Source organism: Plectropomus leopardus, chromosome 16 (assembly GCF_026936395.1).
Source record: "Plectropomus leopardus strain MGB_pleo_1.0 chromosome 16, ASM2693639v1, whole genome shotgun sequence".
Lineage (NCBI taxonomy): Eukaryota > Metazoa > Chordata > Actinopteri > Perciformes > Serranidae > Plectropomus > Plectropomus leopardus.
Genome location: NC_142191.1, coordinates 19,136,146 through 19,162,054, shown reverse-complemented (window position 1 = coordinate 19,162,054; position 25,909 = coordinate 19,136,146). Strand labels below are relative to the sequence as shown.

The following is a 25,909-nucleotide window of genomic DNA, read 5'->3' as shown; positions in this document are numbered from 1 at the left end:
ATTGGTATTCTGAAGGAGTAGAGGTGCTACTCAAGAGAAATATGAGTGCTCCTTAGATGAAAAAGACTCATCAGCAATAGCTAATGCAGATAGAGGAGAAGGACCGCTTCAGTGAGGACACTGAAAGACAAAGCTAACACACAAAGATGTAAAACCTTGTGAGAGTGAAAACTGGATGCCTTGATGTTTTCTTCAACTGTTTCCTACACGTCTTCTGTGCAGGTGAATTTCTGGAAGGAGACAAAGGTTTTCAACCCACTATCGGCTCCTGCCAACTAAACGGTCGTGATGGATTGTCACCACACTCTCTTCAGCCTCGCTTTCTATTATTCCACTCGTGTGTATGCAGACTGACAGCAGTTTAAAGTGGACTGAAACTAGTCCTCTTTAGGTGGTCGATTACAGTATGTATTCTTAGATGTTTTGTTGACCCTCCATATTTGAATGGGTACCAAGCTACATTTTAAAGTTTTAAAGGAGCAGAGTGTCAGATTTAGTGGCATCTGTCAGTGAGGATTGCAGATTACAGCCAGCCGAAAAATTTCTCATGTGACAAACTCCTGATAAGGATTCCTCCAGAGTTCATTGTTCAGGAGGTTTTCATGGGGAGCCAAATAATCCACAGGGTTGGCTTCCTCTCTAATACAAATGGACTCTGTGATTTAAATCAGTAAAAACACTGGACAAAGCAATGCCGTTGTGCTTGTTACAAATGAACTGCTTACCCAGGTACTGCTGTTATGTGCTCACCTATTTTCTCTGAAAACTTATGATCCAGCTGTTCAGGAAGTTTTTATCGGGAGCCAAATTCTCAGCAGAAGTCTCTACCGCTTCAAAATAAACGGAACCAGTGACTTTAACTGGTAAAGACAACAAATAATGCAGTTTCATGTTAAAAAACAGTGTTTTTTCTATGCTGTTTGGATCACTGCGGAGGGGCTGCTAACTATGGTGGCAGACGCAAAAATACAAATAGCGCTATCTAGAGCCAGTGTTTGGTTTGTCCATTCGGGGCTACTATTGAAACAAGGCTGTGCAACATGATGACCTCCATTAACAAAGACTCGCTCCTTATGTAGATATAAACTGGTCATTCGAAGGTAATGAAAACACAGTAATTCTTATTTTCAGGTGATAAACAATAAAGAAAACATGCATGTTATATTATATTACATATCTGCCAATATGCCCCCCTAAATCCTACACACTGGACATATAAAATAAGCTGCCTTCTCTATAAGACCTACACACCCATTTTCTAAACTGCCGAGTCTCAAATAAAAACAAGATGAAAAAATTATATATCACTGTCTAATTTTGCCAAAACATTGTGGACACAAAGATGTAAATTAGTTAAAACTGTAATAGTTATTTCACCTAATAGTCATCATGAATATCGAGACTGTAGAGGCAACACAAGAGCTGCTTTGTACAGCCCGAGCTGATTGTCATAGTTTGCATTTAACTATATAAACAGTTATCTATTTAATTCATTTCATTGAGGACATTTCTAACAGCAGAGAGACACAAAGCAATCTTTGAGCTCTAATGATTCCTTTAAGTTTATTCCTAACAAATTAAGGCTTACACTACTGCTTACATTAACTGTGAAGGAGCAAAAGAAAGCCCTTTATGTGAATGCACGTTTCCAACACAGCACACAGTCTGTAGTGAATTCTGAAATGGCCAGTTTTTGAAATACACCAATAGATGTGTCACAGCATCGTTTCGATATCTTATCAAGCCAACAGTCCCACCTAGTGGTGTAGCAGTGATCTGAAGTGCTTGTGGAAAAAAATTACAGCTTTACACATTTGAGCTGCAATCCTCTTCTAGATTAAAATCTATAGAAATGCCAGAAATGACAACTGCTGCTCATGCTAAATTCTAAATCTTAAACTTGTGCACATTAGGTCACAAACAGCATCACTTCTCTTGCTTGCTCTATATTCCTTAAAATAATCCAGCTCATGCAATAATTAACACTCTTCCTCAACCTTGAGAAAATGATGAGCAAGGTATGATCAAGAGCAACTTCTGCAAATGGCTGATAAAGAAGAAAAAAAAAAACTCTGAACAATTCTTTAGGTTATGCACATCAAACAAGCAGAGATGTTCCCGTATCCACGTTCACTTCATCTGGAGCCTTTGTGCTGACAAAGCCTGTAAAAGCACAGTAGGACCCTACACACGATTAACTTGCTGATAATCTCTGATGTGTGGTTGGGCTGAAACTTCGCTGTCAGCTCATTTATAATGCGTAAAAGACTTTCAGAATGGGATTAACAAGTATATGATCATTGTTTGAGCAAATGCTGTCAAACTTTAGATCCTGCAGTCTTTATTTAAGGATAGTCTTATGATTTAGACAGACACTGCATCACTGCAGACACAAGGTAACAATTAGTGTTGGTAAATGTGCAAAACGTCCCTGAGATATTAATGAGCAGAACAAACAGGTAAAGCTTCAGTGTAAAAATAGCCAAACCTGACCTCAAAATGTTTGTTCATCTGTGAATTATCCATCAACAACCATGCTCCCAGCGACAAGCAAGTTCTATTCTCATGTCAGGAGTGTCTCGAGAATACTTGTGTCAGTTTGTGATATTTATAACCAAGAAATTAAAATCCACAAAATTTAAGATTACTGCTTCATGATTTCGTCTTGGCCTTTGGCTTCAAAAGCATCATGGTGATAGTGATACTATTTGAGGTTTATGCTGATGTGAGCCAGCATTTGATCATCTACGATGCCCAAAAATGCCAAGAGAAAGGCAGCGGACCCCTGCAGTGCTTTTTCCTTGGATAGTTCTCAATGCTCTGACCTCTGCTGAAAGAAGGAGTCGTGCAGAGTTTACCTAATTAATGACTATCTCCTTTATGTGCCGTGCCCAAATCCTCCACGCATCACAACAGCTAACACCTCCACCACACTATGTGCATCTGATTTTCTGTCTTCACCCACCCGTTATTTTCTTTCCCATCATGCACTAGGCTAGATGTTAGAGAAACATCTCATGTGTCAGATCACATGCAACATAAACGTATTCAGTACAACGAAAGAAAAGCAGGAATTGATCTTTGTCATTGTACGAGAACGGTGCAAAGAACCGAGCTTATGCAAAGACCTGCTGAATTGCGCTGTGATATAAAGCTGCGCCTAATCAATATCTTTATATTAACCACGGATGAAATTAATATCGCTACATCCACAGTCTTACACAATGCACCACATACCCAATGATGGTACTGTGGTTCAGCATTTGTGTTAATAAACAGGATGTAACCACAGTCTGCTGTGGATATCGATGGTGCCAACCTCAGGTCTACCTGCAACTCAAAATAATTTTATAAGTTCAGCTCCTAACAAGGTATCATATATTTAAGCAATATCACGAGTGGGAGTGCTGTTGCACTAAATATCAGAGGCCTCGTGCTTACAACCAAATCACAGCACAACCTCAAGTGGAAAATGGCTTTTAAACAACAGATCTACAATCATCCTTTTTAAGTTAACAGTAAAAACCAACAACAGCTTGTCATTACAACAAACATAAATATATTACAGTGATGTTGTGATGTAAATCTTCAAATTATTCCCATGCAGCATTTTCCATGACTATGAGGCTTAAAAAACTGGATTATAGAGTTGGCTGTACGGTCTGGTGTACAAGCTTAAACCTGCTCGATTTTATGCAAACCTAGTGAACCGGCAAGAGATCAAATTTCAGTAGAGGAGGAAGGAGCTGTGAATGTTGTGTTTATTTGTTGGAAAGTTTGTGGTTTTTTGGGTAAACGAGAGAAGACATGGCGGAGTTAATCTATCAAAGACTGTGCAAATGTTGCAACATTTTGGATTTTAAGTCGATGAAAGACATGTCCTAACTGACTGCAAGGGCCGCTTTGAAAAGAGGTTGTAAAAAGTACAACCATAGGGAAATAGCAAGTACTCATCCATCTTTTAATCAATTACATCTCCAGTTTGATCTTGAGCACACAACTGATATTTACATGGTTTGTTAACATTACAGAAGTGCATATTAAATGTGTGTGGATAGGGAGCTCCAGTGTTACACTATGCAATGAGTAGTCGAACGTTTGTTTGCTGTTGGTACACACTGCAGTATGTTCCACTCAGAAATGGTTGTTGAGTCAAGTGCGACACCTAGTGGGGAAATTCAGTATACGGGTTTGCTGTTTGGCTTAATATTAAACCAGTTTGGGGGTTTTTTAAATGTGCTCAGTAGACTAAGGTCTCATTATTATTCCCTTTGTGTACGCAAATAGATAGATAGATCAAACAGTAAAACTAAACAGCGCTGTTCAAATATTTAAACTAAGATTCTGTTACTGAGTTGCCAATTTCTAGCCTCGATTTCTAGCGGCCATTGTTTTACACGGTCCTTTTCACATTAAGTTACCCACCAGCAGGTGCAAAGCATCTTGGTTGTTGTAGGTTTTTTACCTCTTGAGCAAAACACCCTTTTTCTGTGTTTTCTCAGGTCACATAGCACCAATGTCAAAATGATTTGCGTCTTTCTACTGCAGAGACAACTTAGTTTTGTGTGAGGGACTGATTTATAACTGCGAAATACTTCTTAAATGGGATTATTTTGACAGTGAGAAAATTTAAGAATATCACCACCTTTATCCTTAATCGTCTATGAATAAAGTTTACACCATTAGCAAATACAAACTACAATCAGCCACAGTGGTCTGATCCTATTTGAGAAAAATGATTGCTTGAAAAGAACAAAGAGGTTGCTATCGTCATCCCCTCAGATCCCTACTACTATACAGCCATTATATGAAAAGTAAAAAGAAGCTGCTTATAAATGTGAATGACATCTCCTCATTATGTTTGACTTAATCACCCCTCCCACCTCTTACCTGAGTCCTTCTCAAAGAAAAGACAGCAGTGAGTCTGTAGTAGCCATGGTAACACCTGTGACAGATGAAAAGATGGATGACAGATATAGTACAATACAGCTGAGTCACGACACACACACACACACACACACACACACACACACACACACACTGACTGAATTGAGGGGAGCAGCACAATGGGAACGTGTGGGCATTCACAGACAGGAGAAAACTTGACGGAGAAGCTGTGGGTACCCTCCATTCACAATGGCACCTCCACCCCTCCCTCCACCTCCAAACACACGTATGACAGCATCTCACCCACACCTCATGCATCACTCAGTGCTGCTGATTGATAAGTGCAGGAAACACCCTGACAAGTGCCAAATAATCATTCAGTTAGTGACTCATTCATGCGCTGCAGAACTTTCTGACATTTACACTTTTAAGTCTGACCAGGTGCGACACCATGGCTTCACCTGGTCCAAAAGAAAAACAACTCCATCAGACCTCATTTAGATGCACTTGAGATAACAGTCAATAACAACAACAGGCTCGGCTGCAGGCTCGCTTCATGCACAATCACGATGCGCGTTCCCTCTTACCTTTTTCAGCGCTGACATCTTCCTCCTCAGAGAAGGTCACTTCTTCCTCGATAGTAAACGGGCGGTTAATAGGTGAAAGGCGATCATGTCTCCTGGTTTCCCTGAAAGCCTTCATTGCCTCGGTCGTTAGAAACATCTGCGGCAGAGCGGCCGTAGTTTCCCATGATGACGGCGGCTTCTCGGTGCTTTCTTTTCCGACGCGAGTCCTGATGCAGACTTCATTCTCTGGAGATGAATTATAATGCACTGATGTTGTTGTGGTCACTGGTAGCACAGCTCCGATTGTGAAGGCAGCCAGTATCAGGCGCCATTTTTCTACAAAGTCTGCACCTACAGTAGCCCTACTTGTGTTGAAATAATAATAACATAAAATACATAACGTTACACGTAACTTTAGCAGCCTAACACAAACAGAAAAAGTATTATAAAGTAGGCGCTTCCATTTTAATGGATGCATTAGATGAGAATGACGTACATCATTAAAAGTGTAAATACACAGATTTAGTAATGTGTGGATCAATCACGGTTAATAATGATAAACGTGGCTTTTACATGAAAAAACAAGAAGTTCTTTATCTAGTTTGTGAAAGGTATAGGCTAAAACATCAACATACAACATCATTTTAAAATGAGTTAAACTTAAAGAAATTAATAGTTTGCAACCATAACTGTCAATTTTTAAAATGTTCCGTACTGTTTTTATTTGCATTCTTTATTATTTTAAATTGATTATTTTATATGAATAATAACTTTAAACTTCACTGGCAAAGCTACAAAGTGCTTTACAATAAAATAAGGAATGAAGAAGTGCATCAAATCCATTTTGTAAAAGATGACATTAGAATTAAACAATTGTAATGAATAACAATTAGTCAATAGAAAGATATGGGCTAATTTGTTTCAAAGGTCTATTCTAGGATTTGGTGGTATCCACAGTACTACTGCACAAAAGTCACTTTAAACTTTGTTATTTTAGCCAGGTTATATTGATTATACACATTTATTTCTCAGTAGTCTCTAAAAAATAAGTAGTAATGTCAGTAATCTCGCTAAAATACAACCAGAGCATACAGGAAATATGTATACAGTAATAAAAAAGAGATTTCAGAATAAAACTACTTCAACAGGCAACAAGTATTTAATATGACCTCCCTTTCCACTTAGCATGTCTTGAGCTCTCTTGGGCACACAATATGAGATTTAAAATACTAATATACTTTTGCACAGTACTGTATTTGCAGAAATGTTTTTTATATATATATATTTTAATCGATTTATAATAGAAGTGGTAGTAAGTCATTGCTTTGCACATCACAAGTCTTAAGGCTTTGCACTCAAGTCTTGAGATGAGACAGGCAAGTTTCTAGTCAAGTCCCACATCAAGGTTTCTGGTTTTCTGGTTTATAATCACCTGCAAATTGTTGAATTGTTGTGTTTTTGTTACCTTAGAATGAGCTGTTTGTGTAGCAGGTCCTTCTCTACGGAGTATGTCATTTTATTTGTAGCCCTGTATAGACAAACCAAACACAGGCTGTAGCGTGATTTCCACTGTAGTTCTCCTCCACACCTGGCACACAGAAGTAGTTGCAGTTCTGTAACCTCACCACCAGATGCCAGTAAATCATACACACTAGACCTTTTAAAAGGGGATTTAATGGTGGTTATTGGCTTTACTTGTGTGATTAAAATAACCAAAGTCTTTACTTACTGAAATAATTTTTAATATGTAAAGGGTGTCCTTCAACAACTGCTCTTTATGTGCCCTTGGGCAAGGTGCTTTACTCCAGCAGAGCTTCATGACGGGCCAGATTTGGTCGACTGCTGTGTCACTGGGCAGCTCCTGTGGGGTTTATTATCAGCAGTGTACCAGCAAAGCACAAGCTCAGCGTATATTTTTTTTAAAAGAGTCCTCGTAATTGACATCCAGGAGGAAAGTTACACCTAAGCTGCACCTTTATGGCCACTCTCCTCCCACACACACTAATCTACTGTACCTCTCTGTTTGGCTCCAGAAGTAAGACATCAGCCCGGGGTAATTTCATCCTCCTCCTCAATCCTTATAATTCCAAACAAATAGTTTTTGTGAAGGTTTTCAAAGGGAAATTTGGAAAATATGAAACTAGTTTTGTTTCAAAGTGCCCTAAGCTATTGAGACAATGTTTATGGTAATGAAAATGAGTGGGATAAGTGTGAAGAACATGGTGAGATCGATTTCTGATGCTAAGAAAATGATCTTTGCAGTGAGAGGTCACTGAGATATCATGTGGGTACAGAGTCTGGAAAAGCCAGAAGCAGAAAACTGCCTGCATCTCTTAACCTTTGCTCAGACTGCAGAGACGAATAGATTTTACACAGTACAAATCAATCTGCCCTTACAACATTACCTAACAATGATAGCATATCCTTGGCAAAACAACAACAACAACAAAAACAAAACAAAGTGTTCACTGACATTAAAAAAGTCAGAGTGAATTTTAGTTCAGTGGAGGGAAAATAATTTATGCCTGGAAGGTTGAAAAACAAAATCAAAAGTCTGAGACACTGCAGCATGTGATGAAAATCCCAAACGTGGTTATTGTGCATGAAGCCTACAAAACTTTATTTTATATATATATATATATATATATATATATATATATATATATATATATATATATATAACCATGATATAACCCTGTGTAGATACTAAAAAAATACAGCCAAAGAGTTTGTATTCCCTCATTTTTAAAGCCTTACAGTGTCAACAGAGTAATAATGATGATAAACTTTATTTACATAGCGCCTTTCAAAACAAAGTTACAAAGTGTAAAAAAAAAAAAACAAGTAAATATAAACAGCTTAAAAGATGTACAACATGGAGCAGAGAAAAACATTAAATAAAACATTAGTAACTCCTTTGTTACTTTACTAAATGTTGTGCATTAAACCAACGGTCAGTTATCAATTTGGGCAGAAAAAGAAGAAATTTATTAGAAATTTTTGATTTTCAAAAATTCTTTTTTTTGTGAATTGCTTAATAGTTATTTTGGTGTACAGCGGAGATCTTCAAAGATTTTCAGGCCAAGGACCCCTTAGCCGAAAGAGAGACAGCAGGCACCCACTTATACTTATATTGTAGAAACTGACTTTCATATCTAACTGTGCAGGTGGAAGTTGTCAGGCGGGTGACCGTATCATCCTCAGGCTGCAGTCTTGACCTGTGTTTGCTCTTCAGGTAGGTGAGGGAGGAAAGGCAAAATACGTTTGATTTATATTAATGCATATTTTCAGAAATATTTAAATGTTGAAAATAAGAGAAAAAAACTTCAAAGAATTACTAAACACTTATTTGGTTGATCCTTCAGGACTAACTCTGATGACCTCCTAGGGGTCGCGGACCCACTGTTGAAGACCCCCCAAGGTTTAGAGATTACACATTTAAGAATAATGTTTGCTATAGCCCAAGCCTTTCATTATTTCTGTAAGTATTGAGTTTGGTCACTGGGGGGCGCAGTGTGCTCTGTCCATGGTGCTGAAACAGTCAAACTGCATAATCGGCATAATTTCTCACCACATGATAATAGCAGTCTCACTCTGGCTCTCTCCGTGGTGCTGAAACAGTCCAGACTGTTGCATTTCAGTTTAGCTGAACAAACAGTGGTAAGATGAAGTACCTAAATTTCTTAACAGCCACCTTTGAGAATATTACTTGGGGAAAAGACTTAATGTTTCTGATATTTATCGTAATTAAAAGTTATTTTATGATATTGAATGTACCTAAGTATTGAGAGTAAAAGTATTATTAAATTCTGTTGAAAAAAAGGAAGTGGTCAGAATTTGGAGGATTATGTAGTTTATTTCTTTGTAACAGACACCAATTTAACAAGGGCTTGTACATTACACTTAAAGGAATACAAGGTTTTTAGACAACTTAGAGGCTTTAAAGAACAAAATCCTCTACGTTTTTCTCCCTTCCCATTCATCCATCTGTCCATCTCCTCCTTCCTTTCTCCCTTCCCTCCCTATTTTATAGTAAGTAACTTAGATGCTCAGAGAAAATGTAGTGGAGTAAAAGTATACCTTTTATTGAGAAAATCTAGTGGTGTTAAAGTGACAGTGACCACTTTGAGAAAACACTCCTTAACTAAGTACATTTGCTTACAGTTACAGTGACAGTTTAGGAGGAAGTAATATTGCACCTTTAAATGGAGGCAGTGTTGTAGATAGCAGAGGCCTGTGCGGCCATTAAATACATTCTGACATATGGATGGAGAATTATTTTTACTATATATTACCGACCTGTTCCGATCTGCCATTTTAAAAATTTTCTTCTCTATCACCTATTGTTGTATCTCGCTTGAACTACACTACACTGCTTCCATGATCTGTGGCTGTACTGTTTTTGTGCCTATCTGTAAGCTATCAGAACACGTGCAGAAACGTGTGAAGAACTTTGAACTGAATGAGGCTAAGGCTCGCACAGGAGGACAGTTTATTGCTCCACTTCATATCTAACACTGAGCATGAAGGAGCCTGTCGTCTGTCCTGTTCTGGGATTTTATCTCTATACGCAACAAGCTTAGCAATTGACTGGGCCCGAAATTTGGTGCTACGCCCCTGTCTTTAATAAAACTTGCAATTCTAGTTGGGACTGAAACGTTTGGATCTGCTCACCTGGATTAGCACACAAATGATGTCTGATTATGTGTTATGAAAAAATACCTGGGCTGTTTTTTTCACATCTTGTGAAGTATGACAGGTGCCATGAGACATCACACACCTCCAGACCGTGTGAAGTTGTAACCTGTTTACCTGCGTTCCACCACACCTGCATTTAAAGGTAATTAGCCTCCAGCAGGTGTAACCGCTTCCTCGCGCTGCCTTCCTACCGCTTTGTTTTTCACTTTACTAAATACAGGCTACTTCACATTATTCCATGTCTTGAAACGTGACATTGTGTGAAACATTTTCAAGCATTGCTCTAAAGGATGCCATTAACAACATACATGTTGTCAATCCAACTTGCAGCTGCTGCGCAACCGGTTTGTTTCTGCCTGCTTGTCTTTTTGACGCATTGGATTTAAAGGAGAAGCGGAGTTGGATCTTTCTGGGACTCAAGTTATAGACGCTGCCCGCCTTTCTGTAGCTGTGTGGTGACTATGGGATTTCAGGGAAATATGATCAGTGTCCTCCGGTGAATATCGCAGACGGGACGCAGAAAAACCGCCGACAGGAGGGTCTAGACAGCCGGTGAAGAAACCCGCCGGCCGGACAGCTGGGGACCAAACTGGAAGACGTCCAGCTGGCAGGTTGAGCAGGTAGGATGAGGGAAACTAGAGGGTGAAGCTGTGTGCTGTGCCGTTGGTTGGATGCAACGTATGTCAAAGCCATACTTTCACAAAATAAAATCACCCGCCCTGATACGGATTGTTCATTTGGGGAAAAAAAACGTGACTCCAAACTTCATTCACCAACCGGATAGTTTAATGTTGCGTGGCTCTTTGGGAGCGAAATTGTTGTAGCACAGAACATTTTAGGACAGTTTACAAATAAGTAAAAAGGATTTGTTAATTCGGCATACAATTCACTAAGAAACACCGAGATTTGGTATTAGTCTTTGTTGTAGAGTTAGTTAACGCAGCACAAGCAATACGCCGTGAAATGATCTGCGGATGCCAATAGTCAGCAGTGTGACACAGAGGTAAAAATAAGTTAATTTGAAATGTAAAGCTTAATAGGAAATAATATACATGCCGAATTCCTCATGGGATACCTACAAAATCTTACTAAGCTAAGTCGTGGCGTTTAACGTGTGTGTATTTTCCTCAATACCCATGGCAACCTTAAATCAGTAGATTATTTAATAGCTTTTGGTTAACTCTTCGTAGAGAATCAGCCATGTGTATCGTGGACAACAACACTGCAGGGGAGCCTGTGTGTGCGTTGTTAGAAGGGGTGCTATCATTTTAACACATCTGTGGCTCTTTGTTGCACATTTACTGTTTATATTTATTTACTGCATATCAAATGTATGTAAAATCTGTATAACTGCAAACTCTTTATTCCTGAGTAGGCTTTTTAAAAATCTTAGAGTGACTTTTGTGAGGGAGTCAACAGAAAACTGTATTGTATTACATTGTCCAAAAGCCACTGCTTTGTAATATGTTGTGTGACAAACAATATAAGCATATATAATACCAATTTCGTGTCAGGGGAAAATGTTTGGGCTCTAAGATTTGAAGATTTGGCACTAAACATTTTCTGAGTTAACTGACTTGTAAGGCTCTTTTCTCAACACGCCGTACTAATTTTGGTCTGCTGATGAAGAGTTCAGCAGTGAGTCATACTCATGAAAGATTTATGTTTATTCACTCCTGTGCAGACGGCAGAGGGCCTCACAAAACAGAGGACGCAGTGAAGGGCGCTGGGGTAGCCTATCCATATACTCACCCCTGCTGGATCATGGGTAACCAGACCAGCAGAGAAAACCATGGCACTACAGGTACCTGAGGACAAACAATTGCTGATTTTTACTTAAATTATTTTTAGTTCTTCATTGATTATTTAAAACCCTTTAAAGTATAGGTGATTGATGTCACTGCTGTTTTAATGTTGCTGCACTGTGCATGGCCACCTTCCTCAAACATGCTTGAATTGACACCTTTATTCTGTTCATTATACTTTAAGACAGACTATTTTTAGACTGTTTTCTTCCTGATCCTGAGACAGAATGTGAAAATAAACTAGTTTGCAATCAGAACCCAAAAAAAGGGGCTTCTGAAGTTTTTATTCTTTTGGGTTGCTGAAGAGTAGCGGGAGACTTCACACTGAAGAAGGAATCAGCTGAGGCATTTGTACTTGTTACTCAGCTGCACTGCGAAAAAATAAAAATGCAAAATACAGAATACAGAATAATGACAACTTCAGAAGACTGTTATGTGAACCAGTTTATTTTAGTTTGAATAGCAGATTTTACTGGCTTTAGTAAAAACAATGGTGTGTGCAGGGATTTTTTTCCATTATATCTGCCTAATTCCAATAAAATATAAAACCAAAGGTTAGGCATGGGACAATATGAAAATTTTGTGTCCTGGACAAAATTATTGCGATTTCCAATTTATTTAAATAATCATCAATATATACACTTGTAATGGCTCTGAAACATACTGAATTTGCTTTACTTTACATTTTACAGAAACATATACAGTATTTTTATTGCATCACATATGACAAACATAATTTTTTTTAGTTCTAAAAAGCCAGCCTATTCAAGTATTTGAAATGACATCATATCTTTCAGTATGGAATATGCCAATAATTGATTAAGATTGTTTGTTGTTTTTTTTTTTAGTTTAGTGTGTCTGCAGCCTGCTCATGCAGAGTCTCTTTTATTGTTGGATGTTGGTCTCTTTGGTTGCTGCTGGACACAATATTCATCGCAATCTGCAATAAAATGGCATTTCGTTCAACCCCTACCAAACACCATTCATCGTAAGATGTTGTTTACCCAAAGCACCCTGTTATCATGCCAGGCAGCACAAAGCGTGACCTAAACTAAAGTATAAGACAGTACTGATGTAAGAAAGCCAAAATGTTTCATTTTTGTGTAATTTTATACAATGTTAAGGTTAAATCACAAAGGGGGGGTTACCGTTGATGTGAGTATCGCATTTCCATACTTGATACTTGATACTGATATAGATTTACCCTGTTTGTTTCTAAATTAAATTGTGGTGTCAGGAACTCTATGATCACAGAAACGTCTCTTGGCACAAGTGAAGTGATGAATCAGAACTTTGCAGTGAAGTATAGACTGCAAACCGGAGGATTTAGTGGAAGTTGGATCCAGCAGCATCAGATCTTTTAAGCCTCTCTCATGCCTTCAATATCCTTCAGTTCAAAGCAGCACAGACCAGCTGTCATTTGGCTCAGCTAATGTGTGAAATTACCCTGTGCAGCTTTACACATCGTGTTTGCCAACTAAAGACATCCAGTCTGCCACTCACTCGGTTTAATTCCCAGTTACAGCTGTTTAAAATGCTGCTCCTTGTTTCCCTCTCTTGGCTGTCAGTATGCAGGAAGTAGACCAAGGCTACAGGATGAGAATAGCTCCCCTGCTGTAGCTGTGCAGACTACATCATGCAGCTACTGCAAGGGAAATGATGAGTCTGCAGAATCCTGCAGCACAACACAAGGACAAGAAGGGGAAGCATAAAAAGATCTGAGTCAAGGGAGCTGGAGATCCCTGCAACCTGCCGAAATCTGTTTAGAACCAGTGCACACCATAAGCGGTGTCAGCATCGTACAGAAAGCACAAAGCTCTAATATTGCTATATTATTTTCTACTGACAGGGGATGTTCCAGGAAACAGAAACCAAGCCAAACCGTTAAAAAAAAATCAGTGAGATCCAGTGGCGTCATTAGTGTCTGTGCGCCTGAAGCTTTAGCCCTGAATGTTTTATAAATAGCCTTGAATCTACATGTATGTTTATATGTACCTTTGTTTATCAGAGGAGGAGGGTAACTTGTTTTGTTTAAAGCTACATATATTTTTCCTTGAGCTCCCCTGAGTGACTCGGGGAAAATGCATTAAGTGTTTGTCTCACATGATGTGTCCAAGACAGTTGGGATATTTAAAAATCCAACAATAATCTGTGTTTTTATAGTTTTTGGCTGTGCTAAATGGTGTCATTTTGGGGATCTTTATTTTTGCTGGCCTGCAGGTTTGGAAGGCATGTTTTTTTTTTGTTTGTTTTTTTTTTCAAAAAATTTAAAATAAAAAAAAAATCACCAAATTTTTAAAGAAAAAAACAACAAAAATGCCAAAAGGAAAAATTGACAAAAATCTTTAAATAAAATGTATACAAATAAAACAAAAAAAGCCCTCCAAACTTGTGGGCCCTTAGGTTTGGAAGCCATTTTTTTCTTTGAACAATTTGGACTTTTTTTTTCCCCCATCAGAGGTCCAGGCACAGCTCCCAAGTCTTCAAACCCTAGAAACGTGCCAGATAGATTACTCTAAACTCCTTAAAAAAGTTTTTCAGAGGCTCATGGTTTCTGTGGCACACTGGCAGCACTGATGATGGGTGTAATCTCCTCATAGTGGCACTTGGAGCAGCTGTTTGACAGTGGATCAGGGTAAAAACGCCTCTCCTCCTGGATCTTGCCACATGGGGGAATAGTGTGTTTGCCTGCCAAGACACTGGCAGCAGAGGCTTTTTGCTGCATCAGTTAGTCCAGGACAATAAATAAGGGAGCAGTGCTTACATCCGCATCGAGGAGAAGAGGAGGGGGGCTTTGCTTTCAGCACATTTTTCTTGATATTAGATGATTTTAGGGTTCAGGGTTCATATTTTCCCTTTTATCTTTCTGATGTTTGTTTTCTGTTGCTCTCTATCTGTTTTACAATTTCTTTCCCCCTCTTAGGCTCTCCTTTAGATTTCTTCCACACGCCTCCTACCACGCCCTCAGAGGCAGAGCTGACAGCCATGGCCTTATCCTCTGCAGCTTCCTCCAGTAAGGCACAGACACCATCACCAGCCGGCGGCACCACCCCCTCCACCACCTCTCCACTCGCAGACTGGACACAGAAACCGTCTGCTCCCTCAGAATGGGCTGTGATAAGTGTTGACAGCATCAGCTCAGAGACAAATGCGAGTGATGCAGCTGTGAGGCATGGGAAGGCAGCGGGCAGCCCGGTCAGCCCGGCATCTCTGCCTCCGTCCAGAGGATCACCTTCAGAGCAGAGCTGGCAGGAGCGGGACAGTGGACTGGAGCCGCAGGCTGCGGCAGAGAGAGTCGGAGAGGAGATGACTCTGGTTTTACTCAGTCTGATGGAACACTACAGGGCCTCGCTGGGCCTGAGCCCCAACACTGATGTCACCACAGGAGCAGTCGGTAGGTCCTCCATCTTCACTGTATCGCTTTCTTAAAGACACTTTAAGTAAACTGTTAATGACGTCTGATAGATCAGAAAAAACTGCAAAATGTGTCTCTGCCTTTTACTTAACCCTTCGAAACCTAAACAAACTGTCCTGATTTCTTTCAAGAACATAAGAAGAACATTTTGAAAAAATGACCCAAAAAATTGGAAAGAAAATTATGAAAATTACAATAAAATATCCTGAAAATGGGCTAAAAAGAATAGTAAAAAACAAAAACAAAGATATGACCTGAAAAAAGTGCTAAAATATTATATTTACATATTTCGGTGGCATGATATTAAATATATAATTATAATAAATATATATGTAGTTCTCTTTACAATTTTTAAAATAATTTTCTTTCTTATAATTTTCTTTCTCTCTTTATCGACGTCATTTGTCTTGTCAAATTTGACTAATTTTCTTGAAATATGCTAGACCAAGTTGCTCATTGCCTCTATCAGGTTTACGGGGAAAAAATGAAACAAATTTGCTCACGTTTCAAAGATTTAAATGCTTGTGAAAGGCATATGGACACTGCAGAAGTAAACTAATGTTGATTCAGGTTAAAGGGTTAAAGAAGCTCTCTGTGACATTCAGAGCATAGCTATGAATCAGGTTGTCCGCACACACCTGTCAACATGGAGGTGGCAGAGCTAATTGTGCTAACAATGTGAACAGTGTTAACAACGGCAACAGTGCTGACACAGCTAACGGTGTTAACCGATAGGGAACTGGAAGGTTGGTGCTACGCATCTGTGATGAAGCAGTTTCTATATAAGTGGTAGACTGGCAGACTGTGATATCAGCAAATATTGTAACGTCGTCCAAAGAATTGATATAATATTTTACTGTGCTGAAACTTGTGATTTACACTCCTACCATGAACCACAACAAAGAACAGAGAAGCTCAGATTACGGCACACACAGAGGCAGCGTGACGTCACTCTGCTCAGGATGCCATTACTCCACTATATCTTCACATAGCTAATAGTTGTTTGCTACTATATTAGTTCTCTAAATATCATATAGAGCTAATTTAAAGTAAATGTAGATGAAAGTAATCACAAGTACCTTGTTGTGCTAATATGTATGAATAAAGTTTCTACCTACCTACTTACAGATTATTGATACCTTGCTTAAAACTGTAGCTTTGATCCTTTGGATTTACATGAATTCATCTGATTGCAATTTAGAATAGCAACGACAATGCTTTTTAGGATAGTTTTGCACTACTGAATTAATGCAGCATATAGATTAAATAAATGGGCAGACTGGGAGGGGAAAACTTCAAGAGGTTCTTAGGTGATGTAGTGTTTACTTGCAAGAGGCAAATTAAAGAAAAATAGTCAAAAATTAAAACAGTAGAGGCTGAGATATCCTGCTGTTTAGTCGCTGGTGTGGGTCAAGCGCCAAAAATTCTTGCTCCTACATTTACCATAATGCAACTCGACAATACTACCTTTTGTTATACCAACCCTTGGTGGTGAATGCGTACATCTTTCCGACCTCATGTCTCCTTCAGTGATCCAGGATTTCTGTTAAAAAGATTTTAGTGGAGCTTTATCTGCAGTTTTTGTAGCTTCCTTATACAGGGTTCCTGCTGATCTTTAAAAAGTCTTAAAAGACATTTAATTCATTAGCCTTAAAATAAGGCCTTCATTTGTAATAAAACAACTTAAATGAATCTTTTTGAAGTTTTTTTCTTATGTTGCATTGCAAACCTCAAAACAATTGGTATAATCTATTTTTGTTAAAAAAAAATCAATAACTTCCTCTTCTTAAAGTCATCAAGATGGGAATTCAAGTAGTGAAATCTCACATGCAGAGTGAGACATGCAAAATTGCCAAGAAAAACAGCTAGAAATGCCAGGTGATAATGTTCATTGCCTTTCATGTGTTTCACTTTACGAGGATGTATTATTGTTGTTTGTTTGGTTGATTGTTTTTTTTTTTGTTTTTTTTTTTACATTTGACACAGATAATTAAATTTTTTCCACTGGCCATAAAAACACCATGTTTTATATAACAATGAACATTTGGGCTAAAATAATATTGTTCCCCAATTTCGGCCATTGGAGAACTGGTCTTAGATTTCATTGAGTGGCATTAAAAAAGTCTTTTACAAGTCTTAAAATCTAACGTGCCTTTAGCTGCAGGAACCCTGCTCATAGATGCCTGCTATTTATGGTCTGGCTCTCGGTTGCTACCTTTTTATAAAGTCCTCACCTCGCTTGGGTCAGCTGGGTCATAAGTGATGATTGAGGGAGATTACTTTTGAAAGCAGGACATATCCTGAATTCTGTCAGACTTTTAAATCCATTTTCACTCCATCTTGTGTGCTTATTTTGTTTGAATTGTTTTTCAGAGCTGCTCAGGCGTTTGATAACCGAGAGAGAAGAGCTGGTTGAGGAGGTGGACACGCTGAGGGAGACACTCAGGGTGAGTTGGAGCTGGAGGTCCAGTGAAACCCTTAGACCCAAAAAATGTCCTAAACCTCACAATCATTTATTTGCTGTTACATATAGACTTGACTTTAACAGCTTTGAAGATTAGGTAATTTTTTATGTTAGAAAATGTATAAAATCATTTTATATGTTTTTTCATTTTTCTTTGGCATTTTAGACTTAAAACTATTTAGCTCATGTGACATCGCTGCAGTATATGTTTTCAGATAATCCAAGTTGTGTTGAAAAGGTTGCATTAATTACTTGCCTTGGATACACAGTTTATACAAACACTCACATGCTATCATAGAGTGCATTTGGAAATTTTACACCTATCATTATTGTAATATGACATGCGTTTGTTTCCATTATTGCTGTGCATCTCTCCCCCTCCCCCTCTCTCTTTCGCTTTTCTTTTTTGTCATTATTGTAATTCAATTGTTACTTACGACATCTATTGCACATCTGTCCATCCTGGAAGAGGGATCCCTCATCATCCTCTGCCGCTCTTCCACAGGTTTCTTCCATTTTTTCCCCAGTTTCAGAGTTTTTCCTTAGGCGATGTGAAGGTCTAAGGGCAGAGGGATGTCATATGCTGTAAAGCCCTCTGAGGCAAACTGTGTTTTGTGATAATGGGCTTTATAAATAAAATTGACTTGACTTGACTTGACATGTTAAGCGAAAAAAGACGCCAGTATTGTCCCTAATAGCCATATTGAGAACAAACGTTTACATTCAGATTGCACTGTTTTGTTCTTCTTCTTTTGTATTTCATGACAGACGGAGAGGTCGGAGTGGCATCAGTTCCAGTGTGACCTGCAGGTCGCGGTGTCTGTGGCCGACCGGCTGCGGGTAGAGTCGGAGCAGGCTCTGGGTTTGCTCCAGGAGAGCCACGGGGCTGTGGAGGAGCAGCTGGCTCAGGCCATCAGCAGACAGCAGGAGACGGACAGAGAGCTGGAGAGTTTGAGAGCCAAGCACAGAGACGTCTGCTGCAAACTGACTGAACTCACAGCGCAGCAGCAGCAGGAGCGAGCCGAGCTGGACGCTCTGAAGAACGCATGCCGGTTGAAAAATACAACAGATTGCAATGAACAGGAACAGAGACAAGACTCTGAGGAGGGGCAGAGGGAAGAAGCACAGAAGACTGTGGAGGCAAAAACCGAAAGTAAAGCTAAAAATGTTGAAAAGCAAACAGAGGAGAATGAAACAAATCAAAAGGTGGATCCTCCAGTCATCCGACATGATCCTGAGGAGGCAAATGGATCAGAGAGCATGCAGCTGAGAGGGAAAGGGGTGGCTGAGGGTTATCTTCGCAGTCTGGCTGCCCTGGAGAATAAGAATGAAAGAAGAGATCCGAGGAAGATTGTGATGCTGTCTGAAAGGTCTTGGTGAGTTTACATGAATGCTCACAACACAGTCACCCCTATAAACAGAAGACGCTTTTATAAAACATGCAAAAAATTGTCTTGCAGGAGTCTTTCTCGTCTCCCACTGCCAACTGTCTCCTCCGGCGACAATGGCACCTCAAAAAACACAAGCACAACACTGCCGCTATGCAAGGTACAACACCTGATGAAAAGAAAAATATCATGATTATATAGGTGTATATCTGAGTGATTAGTGAGGAAGAAAACACTTATGTTATTGGTAAATCACACTAGGCATTTATAGAAACATTCTCTAAACGTTTTCCAGAAAGAAGATCCACCAAAACGGAGAAGGCTGGACCGCATTTTGCAACGGCAGGACAGCTGGTCCAGCTTTTATACAGGTGAGCTTGAAACCTTCAACACTAAACAACCTTTATGTTCCTTTAGACAGCTTTGTTAGTTTGAAGTTTGTATGACTGTGACTGCTTCTTTGTCTGACAGGAAAACAGGATGAGGACCAAAGCTCAGATTCCATCAAGTAAGTAACCATTAGGCCTTTTTTTCTTTGTTGGTACTGACGTCTTAACAGACAGTAAAAAAACGGAGAGGCTTTTCTATTCTTTCACTGTGCAACTTTATTAAGAAAGTTAACATTACAAATGAAGTTATTCTGGAGTATGTGGTGAATGTTTTTCTTGCCCTTCCAGACCTCAGGATGGTTTCAGTGCTCTGCTGCGGCGTCACGGCGGCTCCAGAAGAAACTCCCTGCTGCGCTGGTGCCAGAGTCGTACCCAAGGTTATAAGGTCAGAGAGGAGGATGTCACTGCTAATTGAAATATTTCAGCTAAATCGCCAGAATAAAATGTGGGCGCTGTATGTTTCTGCAAAAAACACCATTACATGTGTATGTGATATATATATCATTGGACATTACTATAGTGACGAGTTAAAATTACATGTATATGAGCTGAGATTCGCATCGGGGGGAGGGGATGGCGGATGGCGTGAGACATGTTTGTAGTTACCAAATTGGGAATGTAAAGCTTAAACATGATGTTTTTATAACCCTAACCAAGTAGTGTTTGAGTTTAAACGTAACCACACATACATATCACACAACAGAAAATTGAAATGTTACAATTTATCTGCTACATATGAAAAATACAAATTTAAAATATCATAGGTTTGAGCTTACGTACAATGCCGAAAATTACTCTGGCGATTGGGCTGAATATTTTTTTGTCACCATCTGTGAAATATAAGAGGAATTCAGCAACAAAAATACCCTTTTACCAGTTATAATTTGTCCTCATTGAGTATTTTTTTGGCAGAATATTGAGATCACAAACTTCAGCAGCAGCTGGGAGGATGGCTTGGCATTCTGCGCTGTTTATCACACTTATTTACCAACTCACATCCTGTACGACACCCTCAACCCAGCAGATAAGGTAAAACTGTTTTTCAGATCTGGAGCCCATTCTTCCATGTTTTTGTGTCTGAGTGACTAATGAAACAACACTTTTTGAAATTGATTCAGTATTGAGAGAGAGTGCTGCAGCCAGCAGCAGCGATACAGGCTGCAACGTGTCCACTAGGGACACTTTTAAACTGTTTATTAATGTCCACTAAAAGTATTTGTTTTGCCACTGATAGGCTCAGATTATTTTAAGTGTGTGCTAACATTATGGAAAGGATTCCTACAGAAACAGATTTTTTTGATAAAGATTCAGATCATTTTTGTTTGACTAGAAACATCCCAAAATTGCTATTGCCAAACACGCTGGACTCATATTAAATAAACAGTTATTTTATTGTAAAACATACTTCATTCAAAGTCAACAGAAAAATCAAGAAAACTTTTTTTTAAATTCCGTTTTCGTTTGTCTTTCCACTGTTCCAAAAATCACCAACTCTGGTTCGGCTTAAATAAATCACTAATTTAACCTGTTAGAAAATATTCTGGCTCTGTACACTGTCAATATAATTGTTTTATAAAATAATCTATTTTTGGATTTGGTGATAGTGATTTTGGGGCTGTTTGTGGTTAAACCAAAGGATCTTACTCTTTAACAAAAAGGTCTGTCTTTATAGGGATCATTTCCATGTCGTCAGACACTTAGAATAATCTAAGCCTGTTAGTGACAACAATGAGGACTTGATGTGGACATAAGTTGACAGTACTCAAATGCCCAGTGTTTAACATTGCAGCCTGTTTTGCTCAATAATGGACCAATCTCAAAAATTCTTATTCTCATTAGTCACTTAGACACAAAAATATTAAAAAAGATGATCTGAGTTGAAAAATATGGAACTTACCCTTTAAGAATCAAGTCAAAAAATGGATCATAAACTCTGTAAAAGAAACAAAAATCTCTTGCACTTACTTATTAAGATTTTGGTCCACAGACTTAATTTAACCTGATGATCTTCTGAGGATCAAAACATTAACTGGTCAACACTGTGCAGAGTTTTTTTGGTTATTCTAAAAGAATCAATGACAGGACGGCATGTCTGTGAAAACATTTTACCTGACGATGTAGCAGCTGCTTCTGACTTAAAACGTTCTTACAGAAGGAAAATCTGGATCTCGCTTTTAAGACTGGAGAGAGTGTGGGAATCACAGCCACACTGGTGAGACATACATAGTACACCTCTGATGTTTTTGGTAAACAAGGAACGTTAAATATTATGTGACTTAAACCAGCTGCATCCACTGGCCTTATAATCTTATCTTTGCTTGTTAACTGTGCAACAGACGGTGGAGGAGATGCTGAAGGCAGACGGGCCGGACTGGCAGAGGGTCCTGGGTTATGTCGAAAGCATTTTTCGTCACTTTGAGATGTAAAGTTGGTTTCTCGCATCTCAGTCTCCTGACTTCTTGTTTTTTCCATCATTGTAACTAAAGGACTGAAACACCACAAGAGGGAGCTCCAGCACAACGAACTCTCCAGCCAGGATTTAGACCGTGTCAGTAATACTCAACTTTCTGACCTGATTTTATGTATCAATATGATGTCCTTCATACAGAAACAAGCTGAATGGAAGAAACTAAACCTTGGAGAATTTTTCTACAAACCATCTATTAAGATCCAAACAGCTGCTGGGTAATGATGCACAATACACAATAAGATCTGATAGTTTTTAAATCACTACTTATGCTCAACAGTTACTTTCACATTTGTTACTGGGTGCACTGGTTTTGCACAGTTTGCCTTTCTTTTAAAAAACAAAACAAAACATGAGCACTTTATGATTCCTGTTAAATTATGTTGTATTTTTAAGGGGATGAATTCAGAATTTGGGGCACTTTTAAGTTTTAATAATTATTTTTAATCGTGAACCTCCCCTTCCCTCGCACAGTGTTATCATGTCTGCATGCACCCAAACCTAAAACCCATACAACAAAGGAAGGGGGCAGATTTGAACCCAGATTTTCTGTACTGGAACAGCGGTGATCAAACTTCAAACACCACAGTATCCATCTGAGAAAAACTGCCTTTGAGGAAATGTATATATGTAAATGTCTGTACGTGCATCAGTATTTTTAAAAAACTGTTAAACATATGAAGATGTTGTTGCCAAAGCCTTATTGCAATAATAAAGTTATGTACAGTATATTAATGAAGTTCCCTCACACACATTTCCTCTATAAATAACACACACACAGATTTGCATAAAACATTTTTAATATATAAACAAAAAGAATGACATTTGATACATATGACGTTATATAAAAATGGTATAAAAGAAATTATAGAAAAAAAGATGACAAAGGAAATGTTTAAGCTTCAAGGACATAAGAAAATGGTCATAATGTAACAAATAAATACTGAAATATTTAACAAGCAATAATTTAATATGGTTTTGCAAGGATGCTTTAAATGGAACCATTACGATAGCTAAGGTATCAGTTTCCTCTTAGTTGGAACGTATTAATTTGAAAGTGTAATTTTTCCATTATTTTTCAGGCAAAGTAGGTGACAGACAAGATGTTGGAATTACAGTTTGTTCGTGTTGATCCAAAGCATTGAATGAAAGTAACCTCACAGTTGAGCGATGAACGTAAAAAAGTCCTATGAAGCTGCAATGGCGCCTCCTATAGGTGGTGTTGACAGCGGCGGCAGGAGGAGGGACTTCAGTTTAACTGACATTGCTGCAATTTCAGGGTCCTGGGTTTCATACATCTTCACCAATCTGGCAAATTTTAGGACACCTGAAAGTGAAGCAGAGCCGAGATCATTGTGATTAAATGAACCCTGGAGGACAATCAATATATGCGAGTACAGTGCGCATATATCTCCATATATATTTAACAAATATTTAAATGCAACACTTTTTGCTTCCATTTTTCACAGGTTTGGAAAAACTTTTTAATGCAATCAGTAGAAATATTTCTCTCAACTTCTGGATGCAAAATGTTAAAATCCATGATAGTGAGCATTTCTTCTTTTCCAAGAAAATCTATCCATCCGACAGGTGTGGCAGATCAAGATACTGAATAAACAGCATTATTACCACGTGTGTCTTGGGATGGTCACAATAAAAAGCCGCTCTAAAATATGGAGTTTGATCCCATTTAAAATAATGACGCCAGTGTTATGTCACTATATGTCTGAGCTCTGGTGAAATCCATGATGAACTGTGGTCTGAAGAGTTCCTTGATGTTTGATCATGTGGCACAATACCGCTTGTATTTGTATAACAGATCAGCATATAGTGAAAGAACTTTAGGGTGTTTTTTGGTGCCTTTTGCTCACCCTCTCCTTCATTGTTGAAGCCGTAAGCTTTGATAACCTCTTGTTGAATCTGGGTGGCCACAGGGAGCACAAGCTGCAGCATCTTGCCCATGTCGTTACAGGCACTTTCTCGAGCCTCCTCCATCCTCGCAGCGTTTTCTGGTACTGAGAAGGCCTGGATCACCTCACTCAGTACCACTGTGGAAGAAAAAAAACATCAGTGGTTGCTCTGTTGATGCAGTGTGTACAAGCAATTGCAAGGCAAGTAGATTTCTTTTTATGTAGCATGTAAAGGCAGGATCTCGGAAATACAAGTAAAGTCTATGAGCTTTTCATGGAAACATACAATCATTTGACGCAGACGTAAGCCCCAAACACACATCAGACAGTTTAACATGCTAGAAGTGTTTGCTCTATATTTATTCAGCCATAATGATGCAGGAAAGCTAAAAAAAGACCACAAAGAGCTGCAAAATGTAAATGTAACAGAATATAACTTCTTCTTCTCACCTCTGGTCTGCTCCACAGTGAGGGTGGGCTGCTGTGCTGGAGCCGAGGCCATGTCTGGACAGGGAAAAAGAAAACAACATGATGTGAGTATGTATGAGCAGGGGAGGAATACAAAACTAGATGATTTTTAAAAAAATTAAGAAACGTTAGTTGTACAGCTGAAACGATTAATTGATTAATCGACTTGTCAACTGATGTCAAATTTATTTGCAAATGTTTTCAGAATCATTTGATCGTCTCAGTAATTTTTCAAGCAAACCTGCCAAACAGTCACAAGCTTGTGCTCTTCTGCTGTTATTTTGTCTGTTTTGAATAATTGTAAACCGAATATATTTGGGTTATAAACTGTTTGCTAAACAAGGCAAGCAATCTGGAAAAGTCACCCAAGGCTCAAATAAAACTTAATGACCATTTTTCATTATCTCTTTGATACTTTGTACAATTAATAGATAATAAAATGACTGTTATTTGGTTTATTTGGTTTTAGATTTATCAGCACTAGTCACTTTTATTTATAACACTTTGAGTACATCTTCCCGATTAGACTTTCGTACTTACACTTTTTAGGACTTACTTGTAACAGAGTATTTTCACAGTGTGGTATTAGTACTTTACTTAAGCAAAGGAACTGAATACTTCCTCCCCCATTACTGCTAGCAGCCCTGTTTTGTTGTTTTACCTACGAGATGATACAAATCACCCTGATATAACTAATACTATTTGACCGTATACAGATAAATGTCTGCGTTGATAATAATAACGTTAGATGTGTGAATGACGCTGTAACACAGATTTGTTTTAGCAGCCGTAATGGTCCTAAACATGAGTGCAGAAAGTAAACCTGCATCCAGCTGATGCGCTCAAACGTTAATGTTTCACTTAAGTTAGTTAACCCGGTGTTATCCAAGTTTGTGGCGTAAATTACAAATCACAATTTGGTTGTGATGATGAGCTAAACGACGTCTGAAACATCGACTTTCTCTTTAGCTTTTAATGTAACGTGAGCTAACGTTAGCTTAGCTGAAGGCTAACAACAGGTACAGCACACATATACTCACGGCAGGATTAACCGCGGAATATTTAAGTTTATAGGTTTGTAGACATACCACTTACGAAAACGACCTAGCTTGTAGCAGACCTGTGAAAATTTGCTGGAAGGAAAAATTACGACCTTTTTTTTTTTACCACAATTGAAAGCTATTTGCGACACGACTTCCTTCTTTCCGATAGACGCGGAAGTAAAAGGTAAACAAACGCCTCGGTAAGCTAGTAGCATGATGAAATCTCTCCAAAATGTTGTTAAAATAGAAGTTAAAGTGAGTGACGGTCAACATACGTGTATTTGACGCAGCTTTAAGCTACCCTGAAGCAAAGTTGATATTAAGAAGTGTTTCGTGTTGTCCTGCTAGCAGCTGTTTTGCCACGTAAACCTGATCTCGTCGGTGATAACTGAGCGGCTGGTTTGGTTCA

The 25,909-nt window shown here is 38.7% G+C and overlaps 4 protein-coding genes across 11 annotated transcripts in view; 2 read left to right on the top strand and 2 right to left on the bottom strand.

Moving 5' to 3' along the window:
- Positions 1-2,642, top strand: part of LOC148186881 (uncharacterized) — a 94,685-nt gene extending 92,043 nt beyond the window's left edge. For both annotated transcript variants that reach the window (XR_015779053.1, XM_088089055.1), the window contains exon 6: positions 223-2,642. Coding sequence is in view for 1 of the 2 variants with exons in the window: in XM_088089055.1 (XP_087945181.1) it covers positions 223-365 (143 nt within the window). In the remaining variant the exon portion in view is untranslated. The remainder of the gene's footprint in view (positions 1-222) is intronic.
- Positions 1-8,081, bottom strand: part of dlgap2b (discs, large (Drosophila) homolog-associated protein 2b) — a 130,436-nt gene extending 122,355 nt beyond the window's left edge. For 2 of the 4 annotated variants that reach the window (XM_088089050.1, XM_088089051.1), the window contains exon 1: positions 4,891-8,081. In XM_088089050.1, the coding sequence (XP_087945176.1) occupies positions 4,891-5,131 (241 nt within the window). In that variant the 5' untranslated portion in view covers positions 5,132-8,081. The remainder of the gene's footprint in view (positions 1-4,890) is intronic. The other 2 variants (XM_088089052.1, XM_088089054.1) reach the window with 2 other exon arrangements.
- An 888-nt stretch (positions 8,082-8,969) lies between these two features.
- Positions 8,970-22,814, top strand: LOC121955323 (uncharacterized). 2 transcript variants are annotated; one of them, XM_042503218.2, is made up of 13 exons: positions 8,970-10,293; positions 10,482-10,771; positions 11,836-11,955; positions 14,880-15,350; positions 17,745-17,818; positions 18,604-19,211; positions 19,296-19,383; positions 19,519-19,594; positions 19,695-19,731; positions 19,901-19,997; positions 20,525-20,641; positions 21,765-21,824; positions 21,949-22,814. In XM_042503218.2, the coding sequence occupies exons 3-13, from the start codon at positions 11,916-11,918 to the stop codon at positions 22,036-22,038; spliced, it is 1,758 nt and encodes a 585-aa protein (XP_042359152.2). In that variant the 5' UTR covers positions 8,970-10,293; positions 10,482-10,771; positions 11,836-11,915; the 3' UTR covers positions 22,039-22,814. The 2 variants fall into 2 exon arrangements, with proteins under 2 accessions (XP_042359152.2, XP_087945164.1); XM_088089038.1 differs by lacking the exon at positions 8,970-10,293 and having other exon boundaries at positions 10,300-10,771.
- Positions 22,815-22,861: 47 nt separating this feature from the next.
- Positions 22,862-25,906, bottom strand: grcc10 (gene rich cluster, C10 gene). 3 transcript variants are annotated; one of them, XM_042503396.2, is made up of 4 exons: positions 25,776-25,906; positions 24,440-24,493; positions 23,951-24,127; positions 22,862-23,406 (listed from the first exon to the last, which is right to left on the bottom strand). In XM_042503396.2, exons 2-4 carry the CDS (start codon positions 24,489-24,491, stop codon positions 23,267-23,269), a joined length of 369 nt encoding a protein of 122 aa, XP_042359330.1. In that variant the 5' UTR covers positions 24,492-24,493; positions 25,776-25,906; the 3' UTR covers positions 22,862-23,266. The 3 variants fall into 3 exon arrangements, with proteins under 3 accessions (XP_042359330.1, XP_042359331.1, XP_042359329.1); XM_042503397.2 differs by lacking the exon at positions 25,776-25,906 and adding an exon at positions 25,553-25,646; XM_042503395.2 differs by lacking the exon at positions 25,776-25,906 and adding an exon at positions 25,546-25,631.
- Positions 25,907-25,909: the final 3 nt, after the last annotated feature.